The following is a 22,619-nucleotide window of genomic DNA, read 5'->3' as shown; positions in this document are numbered from 1 at the left end:
GTATAGTGATTCTTGTGATGATAGGCTACTATAATTAGTGAAATCACTTTTGAAAATAGAGAACGTTAATATCAGATTCAACAGAGACAATATTCCAGTGTATAAATGATGTATAGGAAATTCAAACTTACGATCATTTATTTTGAAGCTACCACTGATTCTAAATTCTTGGTAAAGTTTTCCTGGTATGCTGTTTAATTGCTTAATATACCAAACAACATGATACCTGGCATTTCTCTTCAGATTGACAGTTTGAATTGGTCCTTGATAGATCTGACTTCTGTAGCAAAAGAAAAAGAGCAGCTTACCAGGCAAGCTTACAAACGCAGGTGAGAAAGTGATGTTTTCGAGTGACTCAACTACCATAGGGATTGATTTATCAAAGTCCACGGTCCAAGTACCAAACGCAACTCGGTTTGGTGATGGTGTCATGACAATTTTAAGTTAGTCGAATCTTACCTATCTGTTACTTTGATGGCCTTTTTACCACTTACTTTATCATAAGTGACAGAGGTCAATTTACATCCATTACAGTGCCAGTTGGCATTGACATCATTGTCTTCATAGTCGCCATTTTTAAACAGATTTTGGCATTGTCCACTTCCAAAAAGTAGAATACAGATCAGTAATGAGATATTCATAATTTCTTGAAAGATAGTTCAGAACATTCTTGAATAGGCTTGTTGAGTTTGGCCAAAGACTATAATATTTTGATTTTGTAAATCTTATCTTTTTGCACCGACAATAAAAATTCACTTCAGATAACTCCCCTCGTATGTTTCTTGACCCCTTCCGATATATGTCGAAGATAAGCAGATGGGCCAAATACATGTATAAAAAGTTGTTGACTTTATTCCGGTATTCGACGATTGTGTAACCAAGATAACCATGTGGAGTCTTTTAGTGTTGCTGGTGGCAGTCGTGGCCACAGTGGCTAATGGAGCTCCAAATCTGTTACAAGATGGAGATTTTGAAGAACATAAATACCCAACCGGTCACTGGTATTGTAATGGAAATTGTCAGATGACCCCAAGTACAGATAAAGTTAGTGGACACCAATCTCTGAAATTTTCTGGAAGGTAAGAAAAAGCATATTCTGTATCAATACCATTAGACGTTGAACTCAAGTTCATCTTTATCAAGTACTAAGATTGACATTTAAATAAAATAAGAATTGGTCAGATCAGTGGTCGTATGTTTCTATCCCACAGAACATTTCCCTCCAACCTGCTCAGCACAGCTCATGTATGCCAGGCATCCAGAGCTCGTACCCTATTAAGAATAACTGTTGATGAATAGGTAAACTGTATCCAATTTTATGTAATCTTTGTTAATATTATGGCAATCGACTGCTGTTTTATATTTTTAGGAAAGATTGGTGGGAAGGACCTAGCCAGCAAGTTCCACTCAAGAGAAATACTCGCTATCATGTTATATTCTACATCAAACAGCTAAATAACCAACAGGGAAAAGTTTTCCAGCGATATAAGGTCATGGGACAGTACAAAGTAAACAGCGGTAACTACATCCCACCAAATTTTTACAGCTCAAGCTAGTCAACAAAACCATAGTAACATTTCTTATGTCTTAAGAGAATTGCTGTTTAGTAGGAATCATCCCACTGAAATGATTAATAGAAAGGGTGACAAATTACATGTTTTTATTTCAGCCAAATCATTGTTCCCTGATATAGCTATTGACCAGAACGTACACACTGGTCGAGGTTGGGTAAAACTTGAAGCGTACATGATAACACCAGATGAAGGTAAGTGAAATATTGACGACATTCAAGATCAGATGTTGTCTAAATAGTCAAACTGATATTATGGATATATAGACAGTCTATTAGCTTTACGGGATGGTTGCATTTGGTTTTCTGTATACCATTTGTATACACCTACGTGTGTACCTCTCAGCGGATGCTTGTAAACCTACTGAAACTGTTGGTGGCTGAAATTCTACAGTACTTAAGCTTCCACGAGAAAAGTTATCTATGAAATGATTAAAGAATGATCTCGGAAAAGCATCGACCTCTGCTAAATTAGACAATGTATATACTGAATTAAAAAATTACTTTCTAGCTTATACAACAGCACGAGTTGTTGTTGCTGGACCAGATCCATCCATAAACTACCTGGTAGACGGTGGTACTATAACTTTACTACCTGAAGATACCCATTGGAAATCAGAGGCTAATAAAAGAATTGATGAACATAGAAAAAATAACATTAATTTTAATATCAAGATACCTTCTAATACCAATCCTCATGATTATATTGTGGAGGTAGGTGATCTTTCGTTATCTTATCATAACTCTGACAGGATGACAGGCCTTCATTGCTGAGAAAAAGGAGATTTTTTGGAGCATCATTTTCAATATGCCTAGACAAAAAGATGGTGCAAAATTTTGGTCTCAACATCTTTTCGTGAAGTCAGTCAATCAAACCTTAATCAACGGGCCCTGGTCACCAAGCAACTTTGGTATCATCGCAACAATATTATCAGACGAAATATGACCATGTATTTACTGAAGCCAACTTTCACACTAATAATCCCTTTGTAATTCTAGGTAAAACTTAACAAACATTCATATCCATTTGGTTCAATGATTAATACAAAACATGTTATAGACTCTCAATATCATCGACAAACAGACTTATATTATTATATGTTTAACTTTGCAACTCTGGCTGATTATTACTGGAAATGGTCTAAGGGCCCTTATGTAAGTAACATTTCATACAGCTATGGTATTTCTACATTCTCAGGCTGGGAGGACCATAGTAAGGCCCATAGCCAGACTTCATTGTTCGGTGGGGTAAGCAATATATCTGGAGGGGCAATGGGGTATAGTGTTTAGTTGTAATTGGTTGGTTGATAATATTTGTTCAGGGGGGCAACCAATTTTTCCAATTTTTTTTTTATAATTATAAGTTAGTGCGTTTCCAGCTACAGTTGTCTCTCTTCATCTAAACCAAGTTGGCGATCTTTCTAACCTTGGACCCTTTTTCCATGTTTTAAAGGGAGACAGAAGTATATATTTAAGCTTTATTGTGGGTCTCCAGTCTGAGATGCGTTTGTATATGCATAATGCACAGTGTTTTGATATTCTGAAACAGCAATCATGCATTACCAGCCTCCTCCAATATATTTTGCAAGATATAAGGAATACAATTTACCTTTATTTTTTGCTTTTAGAACAAACCATATTACACAGACAATGCTAAAGCTATAAAGGAATTACACAAACGTGGGTAAGTTCAATATGATTTACCTAATGCAAGACTTATCCACCAGGTCTTGGGTATCGGTAACTGTACAGGAAGTCAAGGCAGAGATATCCCGGCTGTGTTGACAACCCATAAGTGAGCTTTTCTAAACGCATCAGAACAACGCCTAAGGCAACTGTAGTGACACTTCATCAAAGTTATCACATACAAATATTCATGAAATTAAATCATATACACTCAAAATAATATGCTTAAATTGTCTTTCATCTTTCAGTATACCAGTTCGAGGACACAATATATTCTGGGGTAGTAAGGATAATAAATACACACCTGACACTGTGATGAAGATGAACGCTAATGAATTAAAGAATGCTGTAGATGAAAGAATCAGATATATTGTCAGTCAAACGAAAGGATTGTAAGTTAATTCTTGTAAAAGATTTCTAATCTGGGCACAAAATCAATGTTTTGGATAAAAGCGATAAGGGAGTTTTGAGTTGTAGAAAAAACGTCTTAAATAGAATCTTATACTATTCGTGAGTTTATCTGAAGACAATGTTTCAACACTTTACCGTGAATTATGTAATATACCTATTTACTATTCTATTTTATAGAGTAGATCACTGGGATGTGAGCAATGAAATGTTACATAATCATTATTTTGAAGAGAAAACTGGAGATCCTTACTATAGTCATCATATGTATAAATATCTACATCAATTAGATCCTAAACCTAAATTATTTCTCAATGACTATAATATTATACCACAGGGCACTTTTACATCTGTAAGTAGAAAATCCTTTGTATCATGTTGTGCTGTCGTTTCACACACCTCTGAAGCTCTGAAATGTTCTAATAAATATTTGACAAGAAATCATTTCAAGGATACAGGTCAACGCAATTTGTTTTAACTTATCACGTAATTTAGACAATCAATTTTATCATAGTCACACCATGATAGCTTTAATTATATATCTACAGGCTTTTGTCAGTCAAGCCAATGAGTACAAGAAAGCCAATGTCGGAGTATATGGACTTGGTGTTCAGTGTCATTTCCCAGAATATGAAAAGCCAGATGCCACCCTTATTAAGGTAAGTAATAGCATTGTAATCATATTATAACAACATTGTTCAGTTTAATAGTAAAAATTATATTTTTAAAAGTGCGACCTCGAAAGAGTGTTGTTGAGAAGATACCACACTTATTCGTTTAGCCTTAGTCTGAATTTTTGTATTTTCTAGAAACGTCTTGATCAAATGGCGACAACAGGATTACCATTATGGGTGACAGAATTAGACGTAGTTGTAGCTGATGAGAATACAAGAGCTGATTGGTATGACATCACATTAAGATCATTATTCAGTCATCCTGCTGTCGAGGGCATTATACTCTGGGATTTCTACGGTCCACAACATTGGAGAGGTCCCAATGCTGGGTTGGTCAGTGGTCCAGACTATCGGGTAAGTGAATGGAACATGCCTCGACCGCTTTAAGAGCTTATTATTATCGGTACACCAGAGGATTCAAAATGCTTCAAGTCAGAAGATGATTCATAATTGTTTTGTAAGCTGATGACGGATTTCATCTTTTAAAGATAAATGCTGTCTGTTTCATCTGATATGAAACCATTTTATTATTTACAGGTAAACGCTGCAGGGAAACATTACTTGGATCTAATCTATCAAGAATGGAGTACTCATGTTATTCATGATTTAGGAAATGGTAAAATTTTCTCTGTTAGAGGTTTCCATGGTGACTATGAAGTGATAGTAAAATATAAAGGCAGTCCAATTAAAGATCAGAAATTTACTTTGACTAAATCAGATACACATGTTGATGTTACAGTCACTGATATACATGGTAAGATATGTTACAGTCACTGATATACATGGTAAGATATGTTACAGTCACTGATATACATGGTAAGATATATACAGTCACTGATATACATGGAAGATATATTTCAGTCACTGATATACATGGTAAGATATATTACAGTCATTGATATACATGGTAAGATATATACAGTCACTGATATACATGGTAAGATATTTACAGTCACTGATATATATGGTAAGATATGTTACAGTCACTGATATACGTGGTAAGATATATTACAGTCACTGATATACATGGTAGGATATATTACAGTCACTAATATACATGGTAAGATATATTACAGTCACTGATATACATGGTAAGATATGTTACAGTCACTGATATACATGGTAAGATATATACAGTCACTGATATACATGGTAAGATATATTACAGTCACTGATATACATGGTAAGATATATACAGTCACTGATATACATGGTAAGATATATTACAGCCACTGATATACATGGTAAGATATTTACAGTCACTGATATACATGGTAAGATATGTTACAGTCACTGATATACATGGTAAGATATATTACAGTCACTGATATACATAGTAAGATATATTACAGTCACTGATATACATGGTAAGATATATTACAGTCACTGATATACATGGTAAGTTATGTTACAGTCGCTGATATACATGGTAAGATATATTACAGTCACTGATATACATGGTAAGATATATTACAGTCACTGATATACATAGTAAGATATATTACAGTCACTGATATACATAGTAAGATATATTACAGTCACTGATATACATGGTAAGATATATACAGTCACTGATATACATGGTAAGATATATTACAGTCACTGATATACATGGTAAGATATGTTACTGTCACTGATATACATGGTAAGATATATACAGTCACTGATATACATGGTAAGATATATTACAGTCACTGATATACATGGTAAGATATATTACAGTCACTGATATACATGGTAAGATATATTACAGTCACTGATATACATAGTAAAATATATTACAGTCACTGATATATATGGTAAGATATGTTACAGTTGATGATATACATGGTAAGATATGTTACAGTCACTGATATACATGGTAAGATATATTACAGTCACTGATATACATGGTAAGATAATGTACTCGAGTTGTTGTTCCGATTTTAACCAAAGACCGCTAACCTTATTCCAGATATGATATGCCCTGTCTTGCGCATTCCCTCCAAACAAATTGCTTGATGGTTAAAAGTTGAACATCATAGATAATTTGGTTTGTTACTCTTGAATTTCCAGCTCATCCACATATCGTTACAACCATGGCACCTAACCTCAACGAACATGGTGGAAACACAGGTACCAATACTGGTAATAATCAGTATGTTCACACTGGAGAATATAACATAGGATCAGCCACTTCTGGGCAGTCTGAATTTACCTGTACAACACATTGGTCAGGTTTCTCAGAAATAGGAGATGATAAATACGTAGATGCTTATTGTCCAAAAGGTTACATTTTGACTGGATGTACATCAGAATCGAAGGTATGTCCTGATTCCAAAGGTTGAATTGTGGACACTTGTTGATACTCATTCGACGGTTGAGATAAGAATACTTCGTGATATGTCGGTACTACGTTATTGCTGCGAACTGAAGAAAATATACAACTAATTGACTGTATTTTCAACTGATATAACGTTAACTATTACGGCTGATAATTTTTCTTTCAGAATCCAAGTGATAAGAAGGACGGTGAATCGATTGAAACAAACAATGGTATTTTCTGTCGAGCATGGAATGGCGCTGGAGCAACCTCACGTAAGAGACTGCGTTTTGTTTATTCTGAACCCAAACCATTCTTCAATATAAGAGATTTTGGCAATTTAATATAAAATACCAAGCGAAAATATTTTAGTAATACGAAACCAGTATGTTATATAGAGAGATCTGAGTTGTCAACTTTACATCACGTAATGATACTTTTGACAAAATAACCTGATTGGAATCTTTCTTCCCTTGCAGCTGTTCAGGCGGCGGCTAGATGTTGTAAGAAGACTGGCTTATCTTGTACTTACAGAAGATCACACCCTTCACCAAATACACAAAATGCAAAGGTAGAGACGAGATGCCCTGCTAAAATGTACGCACTAGGTAAAGAGAACTTTTCTTCAGCTCACCTTCCAATGAAACATGTCCAAATTATTTTTGCCAATGTTAATAACAGAAGTGAAGACGGTCGATTCTTTCACTTTAAGTTTGTGTTGAATATGTAGAAGACTATATCCTTAGAATGATTTCTGTTGTCCTAAGAAAAGCTGCATGTTTTTACTTTTATTCAAACCCTTGTGTGGTAGTTTTTTGATGTGTTCCTACACTGTGATTTTAGGTTGTAGTGCCCACAACTTTATGCATGACCTTGCTGGTGCCTATTCACTGACTACATCGTGTTTATCACAGAACCATGGTAACCATAAAGGTAAGTTTCATAATATCCATCATACTAATATGACATACCTTATACTATTATCATCAATGAAGATAAACCTATGAAAATGTATCCGGTCTGCATTAAGCAAGAAATTAAAATCCACTGCCAGGATCAAAATGCCCCGGTGTGTCACAAAGATTATGATTCTACAGATAAGAAAACAGTCTTATGCCATGGTAAGTCAGTACGGTGGTGGCTTCCAACATTCATCCCCACTTTTAAAATGATTTGTATCATTGAACGCTAATCTTTAGGAAAGGTCAACCTCTTTCGACAACATATTTCTGATTGGTTGGAGGGAACTTAGTTTGCTGATAGAATGCTTGTTGCTTTGTTTCAGGAGTTGAACCTTACGCAGTATGTTGTGCAGCACCTAACCTACACTGTGTTAATATTAAATCTAAACCTACAGGATTATCACTAGGTTCTCAAGTAAAATTAAAATGCCAATCAGGATATCAGATGACCAGTTGTCATGGTTTCTCACCAGATCAGGGATTATCTTCCACTTTTATCTATAGTAAGTATCTACCTTGGTAAAGTTAGGATGGATGTTTAGCTACCTTGGGTTACCAGATTACAGAACAATCTGAATAATTAAATACGTCAAAAGAGGTTTCATTTCTAAGACTGACTGGAAAGTAATGCGTCATTTGAAGTGTACCAGTCAGTATTTCTCCTAAAGTTTGTGTTTCATGTAAAAGTTTGTTGACGTTTTGACAATATTCAAGCCCACCTCAAGATATGCCATCTCGAACCATTTGGAAACACATTTGTCTGCAACTTGCATATAGGTTCTTATTATTTATTGTTGATATATATATTATTCTTGTATTATTTATCTATTCTTACAGAAGACGAATGTTCCACAGTAAATGGTGTACAGAAACAATCATTTCAACAAGGTGTTACAGCTCATGCTACATGTTGTAAATAAAATCTTAATGCGATTAAGTTTTTTTTGTCATTTTGATAGCTAGTCACATTTTCCTTCTACAAATTGTTTCTGAAAACATGTCGATAGTGCATATCGACACCAAATGTTCATGAAAGCAACTTGGATTCAGTTAAATTGTTTATTCAATATGGTGCAGATCTACATTCGAAAGATTGTGATGGAGGCGGTATATTAGATCATTGTTTTGTTTATAGGAATATCAAAGGGTACAAAAGAATATCAGATAAGATTGTTCTAGAGTTCTGACAAAAACATCTGTTGCTTGGTTCACAATCGAAGACTTTGTGGTTCAAGGCAGGATATGCTCACTCTTCTTGACACTTGATGCCACTTTTCATTATAGAATGTTTCCTCATTGTTGTGGGTGGTTGAAAAAAAATCTTGTCATAATATAACTTTTGTGATCAGTTCCCTCCCTTGAACTGTTAAAATTGGATGAAATAATTTTCATCATTTACCTCCCTTGAACTTTTGAAATTGGTTTTGGTTTTGCATTCCTGTTCGTCGACTTCCAAACTTTCTTCTCGTAAACCATCTATTTCCCCCTAGACCTTCTCCTAGTTACCCTTCTACTTGTAAACTTTCTTCTTGGAAACCATCTCTTCTCCATGTAAATCTTCTACTGCAAACCCTATTTTTGGAAACACCAATTTACCTCGATACTTGCTTTGGTGTTGTTTTGGTTGCTTTGTGGATTCAGGTCTAGTCTCTGCCTCGGGGAGTACTCTGCCAATTGTAGGTTTCGAAACCAAATCAAGGCATCTATTGTTTTTATGGATGATATCCATAATCTTAAATTAAAAACATCCAAAACATCAGGTTCTCGTTATACAACACGTGTATAATTCCCTTAAGTTGCTAATACGCCAACAATCCAATACGCCCCACCCCAACAACTCCCAGAAAAAATACAAAATTAAAAAACAATGTACCTAAGTATACAATTATAATCTTACTAAAAACAAGCAATATTATAAATGAGCGAAGTAGCTTTTTCTCTCCAGTATAATGATTTATAATAGGCCTATTGTATTATGTATTGTAATGTTTAAATGCATTTATTTGAAGAATGAATATTTTTGATTCACATTTATTAAGGTCTAGTCCGTAAGCATGGAATGTCAGATCCCGGATATATTCGTAACACTTAAAACCTCTTCTGACACTTCTTTAACAATGTTTCTTTCTTAAATCCTTCCTTCGTCCTTGATATTCGTATATATCCTCAATCGTTTTGGTACATACTTTCTGAAAATAAGTCTAGATGCCCTATCGACTTTAATTCAGGAACGAATTGTTGAAAGAATATGTGATTATCTATCAAAATGAAAACAATGAATCGCATTAAGAGTTTATTTACAACAAGTAGCATGAGCTGTAACTCCTTGTTGAAATGGCTGTTTCTGTACTCCATTTACCGTGGTACATTCATCTTCTGTTATGTATAAAGTGATTCAGTTATACAAAATTTGCATTTGAAAAACGGGTTATAAATAATAAGTGGGGCAGTATCGATAGGTGTGGCTATCACCAAAGAGAAATTATCTTTACTGGATTATCAGCATCCGTTAATAGCTTGATGGACTGGAACAATGAGAAAAGATGACTTAACCCATTACCATCTATTGTTTGATGTAACCAATGAAGTAGTTCCAACGTTTTGTAAAAAATTATACTTCTACTTACAAAACAGGAAGATGTATACTTACTATAGATAAAAGTGGAAGATAATCCCTGATCTGGTGAGAAACCATGACAACTGGTCATTTGATATCCTGATTGACACTTTAATTTAACTTGAGAACCTACTGATAATCCTGTAGGTTTAGATTTAATATTAACACAGTGTAGGTTAGGTGCTGTACAACATATAGCAAAAGGTTCTACACCTGCAATGTATAGTAATAGTCTCAAAATATACAAAGTAATGTATAATATGTATACTAATATATAGGCGGTCGATAACAAGACTTTTGGATGAAATATTTCGGAGGCTTACCTTTATGACTACCATGGTTCTGGGCAATGCAAGATGAAGTTAATGGATATACACCATCTTGATTATGGTAATAATTATGGGCACCACAGCCTGTAAAAGAGATAACTTGGTTAGTCTGTTAAGCAATGTCTTATTATTGAGCAAGTATCAGACGGATTCTGAAGTATTAGATGTCTGTTGAATTTAAGAAACGATTGGGTCATGAAGACACGCCATATCTGTGTCTCTGAATCTATAAAATAAACATTTTCTTTGTCCCATCCTACCTGAAAAGAGAGAAATCAAATATTACCTAGATCTGTGTGAGGATATAGTTAACCACCTGAGTTATTTTGGATCTCTTCAATGTTACAAGAGTTAACTCACCTAAAGCGTACGTTTTCGCAGGACATCGTGTTTCGATTTTTGCATTTTCTGTTGGAGGTGAAGAATGAGATCGCCGGTAAGTACAGGATAGTCCAGTCTTTTTACAGCATCTAGCAACCGCCTGGACAGCTGAACATAGAAAACAAAAAATACGAATTGAATAAGCTTTAGTGGGTATTGGATATTGAATTAAAAGAAGTATAGCCTTGATATGAACAAATGTAGGAGAAACGCCAGGAATTCCCTTAACCCCATCTTCATATTGTTAAGCCGTAACAATAACCACCATTCTTGCAGCATGGAATACAGTGATTTAATTGGATTGTAAACCAGCGAATACAGCCAATCAGAGCCCTAGACAGAAAGATTGTACATATTATGGTTTATTGTTTACAGACTTTATGAATAAGGCACTGATTGGCTGTATTCGCTATTGTACAACTCAATCAGATCGTTGCATTTTCACTTCCGAGGCTCTGGCAATCAAGGAATAAGACGGAGTTTGACATGAAGATATCTCAACTTTGAGTATCAGTAAGTATAATACAATGTTATGCTGTGTGATTGAAATATTCTTCTAACTTACGAGAAGTGGATCCACCACCATTCCAGGCCCTACAGTGAAGACCATTGGTTGTTTCTATTGATTCGCCATCTTTCGTGTCACTTGGAGTCTGAATTTCAAAAACAAGTTAAAAAAAACAAACAGAACACTGAAGTAAATAAACAATCCAATTTAATACTTCTCGATCCTTTTCAAGGAGTTTGCTTACTTTCTTTGACCATAGACTCGAGGACTTGGTATGAAAAACGCGACCATTTAATAATTCAATGGACCTATCCCAGAATCGAATAGGTATATTTTGTGTAAACATGAAACCTACCTTCGATTCTGATGTACATCCGGTCAAAATGTAACCTTTTGGACAATAAGCATCTACATATTTATCATCTCCTATTTCTGAGAAACCTGACCAATGTGTTGTACATGTGAATTCCGAATGTTCAGAGGTTGCTGATCCTATGTTATATTCTCCTGTGTGAACATACTGATATGAGCCAGTGTGAACAGGACGTTCATTCAGATTCGGTGCTTTGGTTGTGATGATGTATGGATGTGCTGGAATATTCGGAAAGTTAAATGATAGAAAATAAATGCTACTATGTATGTAAGTGACTGTAACATATCTTACCATGTATATCAGTGACTGTAACATATCTTACCATGTATATCAGTGACTGTAACATATCTTACCATGTATATCAGTGACTGTAACATCAACATGTGTATCTGATTTAGTCAAAGTAAATTTCTGATCTTTAATTGGACTGCCTTTATATTTTACTATCACTTCATAGTCACCATGGAAACCTCTAACAGAGAAAATTTTACCATTTCCTAAATCATGAATAACATGAGTATTCCATTCTTGATAGATTAGATCCAAGTAATGTTTCCCTGCAGCGTTTACCTGTAAACACAAAATTTTATGAAAATTCTTAGCCGATTCTAGAATGTAAGCTCCAGAACAGAATGGCTACCAGTTGTTAATTTTCCCCTCCCTCTCAGTTATATTCATCTGTACAGCGATTGTTTTAGAATCAAATAGTGTAATATGTGAAACATTTGTGACAGTACCTTCTCTAAAATAATTGTCCAAATCTTGATCATTTTATGACATCTAAGTTTGCTCATTTATATTTTATTAACACTATTTCAATAGATTAACAAACTATTAAAGCGTAGAAACTCCAATTTGCCGATAGGTGAATCTGATTATTCCCTCAAAGTTCAAGTATGGTTCTGAAGGAAATCTTACGGTTTACAGTCGAAGTATAAATTTATGATTGCAAAAGAAAATTGATTATTACCCTATAATCCAAGTCACTGACCAAACCAGCATCAGGGCCTCTCCAATGTTGTGGACCATAGAAATCCCAGAGTATAATACCCTCGACAGCAGGATGACTGAATAATGATCTTAATGTGATGTCATACCAATCAGCTCTTGTATTCTCATCAGCTACAACTACATCTAATTCTGTCACCCATAATGGTAATCCTGTTGTCGCCATTTGATCTAGACGTTTCTAGAAATACATTACTGAATATGTTATAATATATTGTATATAGAAATAATTTTCAAGTTTATTCGCCATGGTTATTGTTACGTTTATCGTTTTCGGCAATTTTCAAATTATGTAACACATGAAGTGTTTAAAGAAAAACTTCACGATACAAACCTGTTTACAAGTATATATATTTACTATTGAAAAGGGAAGAAGGTAGGTTTGACAAAAAGATAAACTCACCTTAATAAGTGTGGCATCTGGTTTTTCATATTCTGGAAAATGACATTGGATTCCAAGACCATATAATCCTACATTAGCCTTCTTATACTCATTGGCTTGACTGACAAACGCCTAATAAAAACCGTGAAATGTCACAAGAAATATAAAGAGCATATTCTGACCAAAAAACACCATTTGAAATAATAAAAGTCATTTGTACGAGGTAATAAAACAGAGTGGAATTTACAAGAAGGCTATACAATGTGTGGTGCTCCAGCGGAAACCTATATAGCTCTAGGGTTCATTTTGCGTGGATTCTTTAAGCATACCCGAGATGAGATATTTAGTCGAAATCTATGTTCTCCACTACGCTCTGAATGTAAGAGTTCTACTTACAGATGTAAAAGTGCCCTGTGGTATAATATTATAGTCATTGAGAAATAATTTAGGTTTAGGATCTAATTGATGTAGATATTTATACATATGATGACTATAGTAAGGATCTCCAGTTTTCTCTTCAAAATAATGATTATGTAACATTTCATTGCTCACATCCCAGTGATCTATCCTGGAAGAAAGGAATATCAGACATCTGTAATTGTAGCATACTGGCTGACAAAATGCTTCGATGTCGACAATATGTTTTTAGTATTTTGCATTTGAATCTGTTGCATTATCCCCTTCAAGTAAATATTTGTTCGTCTTGTGTATACTTACATTCCCTTTGTTTGATTAACAACATATCTGATTCTTTCATCTACAGCATGCTTTAATTCGTTGGCATTCATCTTGATAACTTCATCTGGTTGTAGTTTATTATCCTTACTTCCCCAGAATATATTGTGTCCTCGGACTGGTACACTGAAAATGTCAACAAAATTGCCACAGCAAAACTAAAAGAGGGATTTTTTCGCCATCCGTTTGACCAATCGTACCTTAGTCTCAGAAACGGGATTGTTTTAGCTAATCTATTCACTAATAGTGTTCATAGCTATTGTCGAAATTTGAGCCTTTCCTTTCCGGTAGGTGGGACGTTTTTAATGTAATCACATGGTGTCAAGATTTTCAACGTACAAATTGTAATCCCACAAAGATACAATACGCAAAATTAATATTCTGATTGCTGTTCACAATGTTTACTTACCCATGCTTGTGTAGTTCCGCAATTGCTTTTCGATTGTCAGCATAGAAAGGGTGATCCTGAAATGGAATGAATAGGGTTTTAGGTCCTACATCTCGGTCGGATGTAATGCAGAAAGACGTGTTATTTACAAAGTGAACAGCAGAATGACAATAAAAATTTTAATTTAATCTATATAAATTTAGTCTTAGAGCAAGCAGAGGTGTTTGAAAGCGAATAATGATCCCAATCATCCACCATATTATACTTACATACGGTCCACGAGACCATCTCCAGTAATAGCTGGCCAAAGTGGAGAAGTTAAACATGTAATAATACAGCTCTCTCTGACGTTGGTATTTAGATTCCAAAACCATTTCTGTTTTTGTCATTGAACCAAATGGAAAAGCGTGTTTATTTAGCTTCACCTTGAAAAAGACACAAAAGGTCTTTTGGTCTAAAGATCGTCGTAGTGATTCCTAGAAGGCGAGCAGAACGGCAAAGCTTTGGTCTTCACCCCAACCAGTGCATAGGCAGTCTACCGACACCCACCCCTGAACTAAAATGGCTGTAACTTGGTCACTTTTGACCCGTGAGGTATAATTTTTGTTTGTAATGAAAGCTCATCATGTCCCCCCGTCTATGTCAGTAGAAAACAGAAATTCGAAATTTTTTCAAACTTTCGAGAAAATCGACTTTAAAGTTCCACCCTTAATTTCAAGAGGAAAACCACTTATATTTTGGTTTGGGAAAAAAGTCTGAGACTAAAAGGGCTTTAACAGGCAATTTGTTAACACATTACTGAATGACCCCATATTGCTGTTAATGTTGGTACCCTCGGGGTTATTAAATACCAAATAAGATGATTAAAAAAACGAAAAGCGTGAATCCCCCTACCTCGACAATATAATCATGAGGGTTGGTATTAGAAGGTATCTTGATATTAAAATTAATGTTATTTTTTCTATGTTCATCAATTCTTTTATTAGCCTCTGATTTCCAATGGGTATCTTCAGGTAGTAAAGTTATAGTACCACCGTCTACCAGGTAGTTTATAGATGGATCTGGTCCACATAGAACTATACTGGAATCCGTAAAATCTACAAAAGCAAGCAAGTAATTGGATTGGTTTGTAATCCATGCGAATGACATAGTTGATCACGGTTGCACTAGTCGATCAGGTTCCCGATCATTGCCAGTCTCCCTCAGCATCTAACCAAAAGTACTAATGTCATGCTATAGTTCGTTCTTCATCTTAGCAGTTGAGTCGTAATATGCATTTAAGTAAAAATCCATTTCAGTTAACCAAAAACTCCTTCAAAGCATGACAAAATCAGTAGCGGTAAATGAATAAATAGAGATTCCGTCGGATGCATCATTTAATTCTATTCATTTACATTCATTCTATGAGTAAATTTGTTTCTTACCGACATCTGGAGTTTGAATAAAAGATTCTAATTTAACCCATCCTCTACCAGTATGGACATTTTGATCAGTAACAATTACGGGGTATAAGGTTTTATCTGAAATAGATAATCTATGAGTCAACTTAACCACACCTAACCGACAGCAATTAGGAAGAAAGTGGGGAACTTGACCTTCCGTAATTTCAAGTACAGGTAACAAGAGAGTTACATAAATGAATCTTAATGAAACCATCGGAATTCCACTCTAGCTAAACGACGTGCTCGGACACTGTACCAACTTTTGTATAGCCAAATAATTCAACTACAGTATATCTTGTGGGTAAAACAGTGTGTTTTATAAAAATTATCCATAAACGAAACTTGCCTCCATTGATATGGAACATTCCATTAACTTTATACATCTGTAAAACTTTTCCCGGTTGATCAATTAATTGTTTAATATAAAATATAAAATGGTATCTAGTGTTTCTTTTTAACGGTACGGTTTGAGAAGGACCATCTCTCCAATTGTTTCTGTAAAAAAGGGTAGAAGTAAATACATGGCAGATAAAGGGTCTAATTCTAATTCTAAGGAGCATGTCAAGGTCAACACACAAGGAAGCCGGAAAACTATTTTTATTGGTCAAAAGAGAGAGGATTTATCAGAATCGCACGCCCCACAAAATACCACTTGACTGTCTTTAAGATTATGACGGGCAATGTTAAATGAGAGTTAAATAGATATACTTGGGAATTTTGTATCTGTCCGATAGGCGAACACATGCTGCGTGTTGGTTTACACAAGATTATAGAAAGAAAACTGACCTTTTTGAAATTTTGACAGATTGGCTTCCACTGACTTTATCTGATTTTACCACAGCCATCTGACAATTTCCAATACATTTCCAATCATTTGATGGATAGGATGAATGTCCTTCAAAATCTCCATCATGTAACAGATTGGAAGCGGCACGGGTCCCGACAGGAATAAAAGCCACCACTATCACAAAACGAAGTAACCTCATTGCTTCATTGTAAACAAAACACTGAAATGATCGTTCACCTGACAGCTGTCTATCGCACAGAAAGAACATATATCTATGAGGTCAACACTCTTTTCGCTTCGTCAATAATGCCCACTAGAATCTTCTAAAATGTTATTTAATTTGTATTACTTCCTTGACAATTATTTTTGTCTTAAAATGTTTGGGTTTTTTGTATTTCTCAGAAAAATGTGCTTCTGAAGAATACTGTATATGAAAATGAATTACTTTGGTTCATTGCTTTGGTTTTGAAAACCCATTTGTTTACATCTCATCCAAAAGTGGACATTGCCGTCAAGAATTTTCTTGATAGTACCCCTATTATTGTTTTCGTCGATCGACCCCATTTTGCAAAAAAAAAGTCGGGAACCTGTGAGTACTATGGAACACTACCTTAAAGCTTCAGGGGTCAGGTTAAAAAAAAGTGACACGATTGGAGGCGACTCAGGACGACAATCTGGCCGATTAAAATAATCATTCATTGGGTGTAATCTGTTAGAGATCGTGCCGATTAAAAAAACAGTCTTTGATGTAGGTATATGTCCAAATTAATGGTTAGAACCCAGTACTTGATTGGTTGGTCAATCTTTGCAGTGTCCCTTAGCATGACATACTTTTAGCAATTTCAGGAACATTTTCAGTAGGCTACGAAATGAATTGAAAATCACCAATGAAATTTATCTAAACTGGTTTTATTTCTTAAATCTACACTTATTGAATGTTTGAGCATATCATGGAAAAAGAAATGGTCTTAATTTTGGGGTAATATAACATAGAGCATATCAAAAGCATTTGAGAGATCTGGGTTGGAGGTCATCTTATGCATGCTGTTAATGTAAAATTGCAAAATATATTAAATAAGCTCAACTCACACCTATTAAAGGGTTACATACATAATACTAAAGTTCTAACACAAAACAACACCAACACTCTATTAAAATTTTAAAAAAATTGTTCACGTAATTTAGTCGTTCGTTTTAATCCTCGTGCCAAAATCTTTCCATCATAACGTTACGCCATTTGTCCAACACAAAATAAACTTTTTATCGTGAACCAATAAATAAATGAATAAATTAAATAATGTATATACAAAAATTCTTTCCAGATTCATTCTGCATTCTTTCCTATTACACAATATGCGTCTTTACACTGGACATTCACATCTACAGTCCCAATTTTCCAGAGTGATTTAAGGCATAAGTTATGGAACAGGATGGTAAACGACCGAAAAGGAGCAAAATTCTAATTTCCGTATATATGGGTTCGTAATTCTGGTTTAAGTGTATACATTTCATAATTTATACCACAAATCACTCTCCAATGAGATGCCTTCACTTTACAAAAAAACAAATCAACAATGTTCTGTGCTTATGAAACTTTATAAAAAAATCAATTTGTGGTTTAGAATCATAATATATTGAATCCTATACCATGCCATTTTGTTTACCAATACATTAAATCAAAATCTGCTTTTTCCATAAAGGGCTATCATAATCATCAATACGCATTTTTAAACAAAGAAACAGTAATATAAGTAGCTAAAGAGAAATATTGTTTTCTCTTATTTCATCCAAGTCGATACTGATCAGAGTTAGTAGATAAATATGTTATTATGGTATTTACAAATTATATTGAAATAAGTTACACAGAACATTTATGATATTTGAAAGACATACAAAAGTTTAAACCGAGTTTAAATTTAGATTAATTTTCATCTCAGTAAAAGGACATCTCATCATTAGTTGTATCCAATTCTTTAGTCAGTTCTTCATATTTAGCTTTCTCTGCTCTCACATCAGCTGCAAGATATAACAATTGTATGGGTCACAAAGGGAAGAGAACAGATCTAAGCCCATGCAGGGGTCAATGAAAAGTCGCTTGAAGTTTTCAAAAGAAATGAAATAAAAGGTCATAAAAAATGAAACTACGTGATATGATAGATCAATACAAAAGTTTGGTTTCTGGCACATATAACGCTATCGACAATTTTTGCAAACAAAATTGATACAAAAACAACTAGATTGGAACTGTTTGTTTTGTCATGAGTTTACATCTTGAATTGGGTTTCCAGTGAATTTTGCTATTTTGAGGGATTTACTTACATTCCAATTTATCTATTTCTGTCTGTAATAATGTGTTTTGATTTCGTGATTCTGTTAGAGTTGTTTCCGTCTGAAAAATACAAATATGCAACAGTCAGTATAATACATCAAAGTAACATGGTAATATTCTAGATAGACTCTTGGCTACCTCGTGTATTGAGTTTATGTTAGTGTCGTCTAAGATATCGGCTTACGCTGGAAGCGGACTTTAACTTGTCACCCACCAACCAACCAACCATTGTGTCGTGTATTATGTGACCAGATTCGAGAGGTGTCCGAGGTCGCAACTATTGCTTTTATATTTTGAAATGACGGTTTTTTCTACTTCTTCCTCCATAGTTTGTCAAAAGTCGGGATAAGCGGACACGGAATTCCAATATGGTTAATTTAAAAAACAAAACGATTAAGATAATGTTATTTATCAGATATTCAGCTTTCAACGAATGTGTAGGGTTTGGCATTAACACCTTATCCTAAGACAACGACTGTCAAATGATCACGAATAAGATATTTGTATAACCATCTTTAAACACTTACTTGTTCAAACTTGTCACATAACTCCTTATTTTTAGCTTCTAATTGAGAACATTTATCTATAAAACATAATACACATTATTTAACTCTTGAAAATTAAACAGGAGAGATAAAATTCATAATAGTTTGGTTAGGAGTTAACATGTAAACAAAACGAAATTTTCCCCACAGAGAATTGAGAATTAATTTGGTCATAACCCGAAATAAGTTTTATGTAAATAACGAATACCTTCTAATTTGTCTATTTCTGCTTGCTGCATTGTAATATTCCTTCCTAAATCCATCTCTCTAGCTTCGTCCTGGAATTCAGAACGCTTAAAATAAACTATTTGTTTGTATATCGACAATATCTAAATTAAAGTCGTGTTTCCATGCAAGAATTATATGGCATAGCATAGACTTTTTCGTAGCATGTATGTTTGTTTTAAAATTCAAGCAGAACGAATTTAAGACTATTTTGTTCCGTTTTATCAAAGCAACACAATGTTCTATAACAAGCTTCAGGAAGGGATAGAGAATATGGGAAAGAAAAATAGGAAAATGAAAGGGAATTCTAATAAGGTTTTTAAATCTTTTGGTTTTATGTTTATTCCCTGCTTTCACAACATTATCAGTTAATGGAAGTATATTCGCTTACTTGTTGAACTTTTTCATTTATTGAGTCAAGTGTCACAACTTGTCGAAATATCAGTTTTTCAGCCTAAACAAAAATAACCAATTGTCAGAAAGAAAATCTCCAAATTGTCCTTTTGTTAAATTCATAATTAGTTTTTAAATAATTTGATATAAGAATGTATTTATTGTGTATTTAATGAAATAATTCTCTTTTTATTTCTATTTGTTTTTTTTTAATTAAGAAATATTTTTTGTAAAATTATTTGTTTTTTTTTATTACTCACTTCGTCTAATTTAGCAGTTAGACTTTTTATCTCTTCTTGATAACCTTCAAGCTGTTGATAATTTAGAAAATGGTCAATATTATTCAATACTGCACATTTATACTCAACATCGCGTATTTATGATCAACATTGCATATTTATAATCAACATTGCGTCTTTATACTCAACATTGCGTATTCAAACTCAACATTGTGTATTCAAACTCAACATTGCGTACTTATACTCAACGTTTTGATATTTCCTGATAATTTTATATATTTGTTTTAATGTTTTTATTCTTTATTGTTTGGGGACAGGATTTTGGATGCTGTGGTGAAAATATTGCACACTCACAGCAGTTCCTATGAATCATGCAAACGGGATAAATGGAAACTCTATAATCGACGATAAGAAATACATAACTTACTTCTTCTATTTTTTCTGTCATAGAGAAAATTGTATTTTGCATTCGACTTTCATTATTTTCAGCCTATATAAGAAAACATTATTATGAAAGTGATTTTATATTAATATTGATTTTCAAAAAAATACCGTTTTTTTATTCTTAAAAAAATATATATACAAAATTTCACATTTGAAAAAATAATTTTGGGAAGATGCTTAAAAAATAATTAAACTAATTATGTAATTTGAAAATAATTAGAAAATCATTAATTAAAGGAACTTACTTCTTCGAGTTTTATATTTAAAACTTTAATTGTCTCCTCTTTCTCATCAACCTTGAACGAGATTAAACAACAATTTAGGTTAGAAAATATCAGAGACATGTTCAAGATATACAGAGAAGCGGAGACAATAGCATGAAACGTCTTAGCAAATACTATAAGATACCTCGCAGGAAATAAGGTTCCAAAGTTTTAGGTGGGCTTCGTTAATAGGACTATATGGATATATATTTACACTTATTAATCCTCTAATTCTCACTACAATAGTCTTCTTTTTATATAATAATATGTAAGTTTAATATCATTGAAATATTAGACGACAATTCTAAATAAGAAAGCAAACAACCGATCAAAATGTCTTAAGCAAAGCAGTCTAGTTATTTATGGGTATTATTTCTTATCTTAAACCTTACAATTTGATGAACAAACAATATTATGAGTCTCTGAGAAGTTATAAGAAGAATTTATTATTTAAAAAGCTTATTTTTTTCTGATTTTGAACAACAGTAAGGTTATAGGAAGGTTATAGGCTTATACGTGTACATTCTTATCTACAAATACAAAGGCAAGTTGGTGAAGTTAAGAAATGGTTTGAGATGGAGTTAATTCATAATCATTTGACAATCATTTGAAAATCGAGCAACTAAATTAGTGGAATGCTTTATGGCATTTCGGACAATTGTATATTTCCTAGAAGTGCTATTCTATTCGTGTAGCCCTTCTACGAACCCCACTTTGACTACTTTGGAATGATCCGCACTCCAATAGATCAGTTCGTTTTTTCTTTCTGCGAAGATGTAATATAAGAAACCAAAATCAAGAGTTATAGATGTGAAGGTCCTCATCCACCCGCACCACTCTTCAACGTCCACTCTTTTGATTATGATTTCATAGGCAGCGTAGAGTGTCAAGAGGAAAAGTTATAAAGGAAAAGGTAATTAGCAAGAATTGAAAAGGTGTCTAAGAAAACCAATAAGGAAAATGTATTCAGTGATAGCAAGGATGGAAAACCAAGAAGGAAGAGGTTAGGACAATCTTAATAAGTTTTGGGAAAAGTTATTTATGAAAGAGGAGTGAAGGGAAGGATTGTTTGTATTTGAGTTTTGTATCTGATGAAAGAGCTGGATGGTAAGGACGATTGTTGGATTGGCCTTTCTGAAACAATTTAAGGAAAAGGAGAGGGTAAAAATTATGGCCAAACGTAATGAGTTTCGGAAGCGTCAGTGAGGAAACGGCAAGTGATAATCCGATTCCGAAGTAAGAGATGAGAAATGGGTAAAGAATAAGCAAGTAATAATAAAATGTTGTCAGAAAGTAAGGAAGAAGAGGCTCATTGATAAGGGTTGTGGAAACAGGAAGTATTTTGTGAAATGAATGGGTAATTGGTAAGATTGATAGTTATTAATAGCAGGTCACTGTTTGCTTTAATCTTGAATTAGACTTTCTGAACAGAAACCACAGTAAGAGTCATCGGTGTGAAGATTTCCTCATCCACCCGCCCTCTCTTCAAACATCCGACTTTTCTGACCATGGTATCTGTCAAGGGCCTTAAACATCTGGAGGTGAAGGCTTGCAAGTAACAGTAACAGTATTCTAGGGATTGATCATATACTTTCTGAGGTGAACGTATCTGACATCTCTGGTCGTTAT

General features: G+C 34.0%; 3 protein-coding genes across 3 annotated transcripts; 1 reads left to right on the top strand and 2 right to left on the bottom strand.

Moving 5' to 3' along the window:
• Nucleotides 1-3,490: 3,490 nt before the first annotated feature.
• LOTGIDRAFT_120448 (hypothetical protein) lies at nucleotides 3,491-5,115 on the top strand (the record flags this gene model as incomplete). Its single annotated transcript, XM_009058558.1, has 5 exons — nucleotides 3,491-3,648; nucleotides 3,845-4,016; nucleotides 4,213-4,323; nucleotides 4,474-4,692; nucleotides 4,876-5,115. Coding segments are annotated over 5 exons (900 nt in total), but the record flags the coding sequence as incomplete, so codon positions are not given.
• A 7,025-nt stretch (nucleotides 5,116-12,140) lies between these two features.
• On the bottom strand, nucleotides 12,141-14,060 carry LOTGIDRAFT_120651 (hypothetical protein; the record flags this gene model as incomplete). The annotated part of the gene is made up of 5 exons (XM_009058557.1): nucleotides 12,141-12,380; nucleotides 12,781-12,999; nucleotides 13,222-13,332; nucleotides 13,597-13,768; nucleotides 13,918-14,060. Coding segments are annotated over 5 exons (885 nt in total), but the record flags the coding sequence as incomplete, so codon positions are not given.
• A 4,425-nt stretch (nucleotides 14,061-18,485) lies between these two features.
• Nucleotides 18,486-21,071, bottom strand: LOTGIDRAFT_162589 (hypothetical protein; the record flags this gene model as incomplete). Its single annotated transcript, XM_009058556.1, has 7 exons — nucleotides 18,486-18,568; nucleotides 18,872-18,941; nucleotides 19,409-19,464; nucleotides 19,635-19,704; nucleotides 20,305-20,355; nucleotides 20,711-20,773; nucleotides 20,973-21,071. 7 exons carry the CDS (start codon nucleotides 21,069-21,071, stop codon nucleotides 18,486-18,488), a joined length of 492 nt encoding a protein of 163 aa, XP_009056804.1.
• Between the last annotated feature and the right edge of the window lie 1,548 nt (nucleotides 21,072-22,619).

Source organism: Lottia gigantea (genome assembly GCF_000327385.1).
Source record: "Lottia gigantea unplaced genomic scaffold LOTGIsca_34, whole genome shotgun sequence".
Classification (NCBI taxonomy): domain Eukaryota; kingdom Metazoa; phylum Mollusca; class Gastropoda; family Lottiidae; genus Lottia; species Lottia gigantea.
Note: the sequence above shows the minus strand (reverse complement) of the source record. Positions and strands in the feature narration are given on the sequence as shown.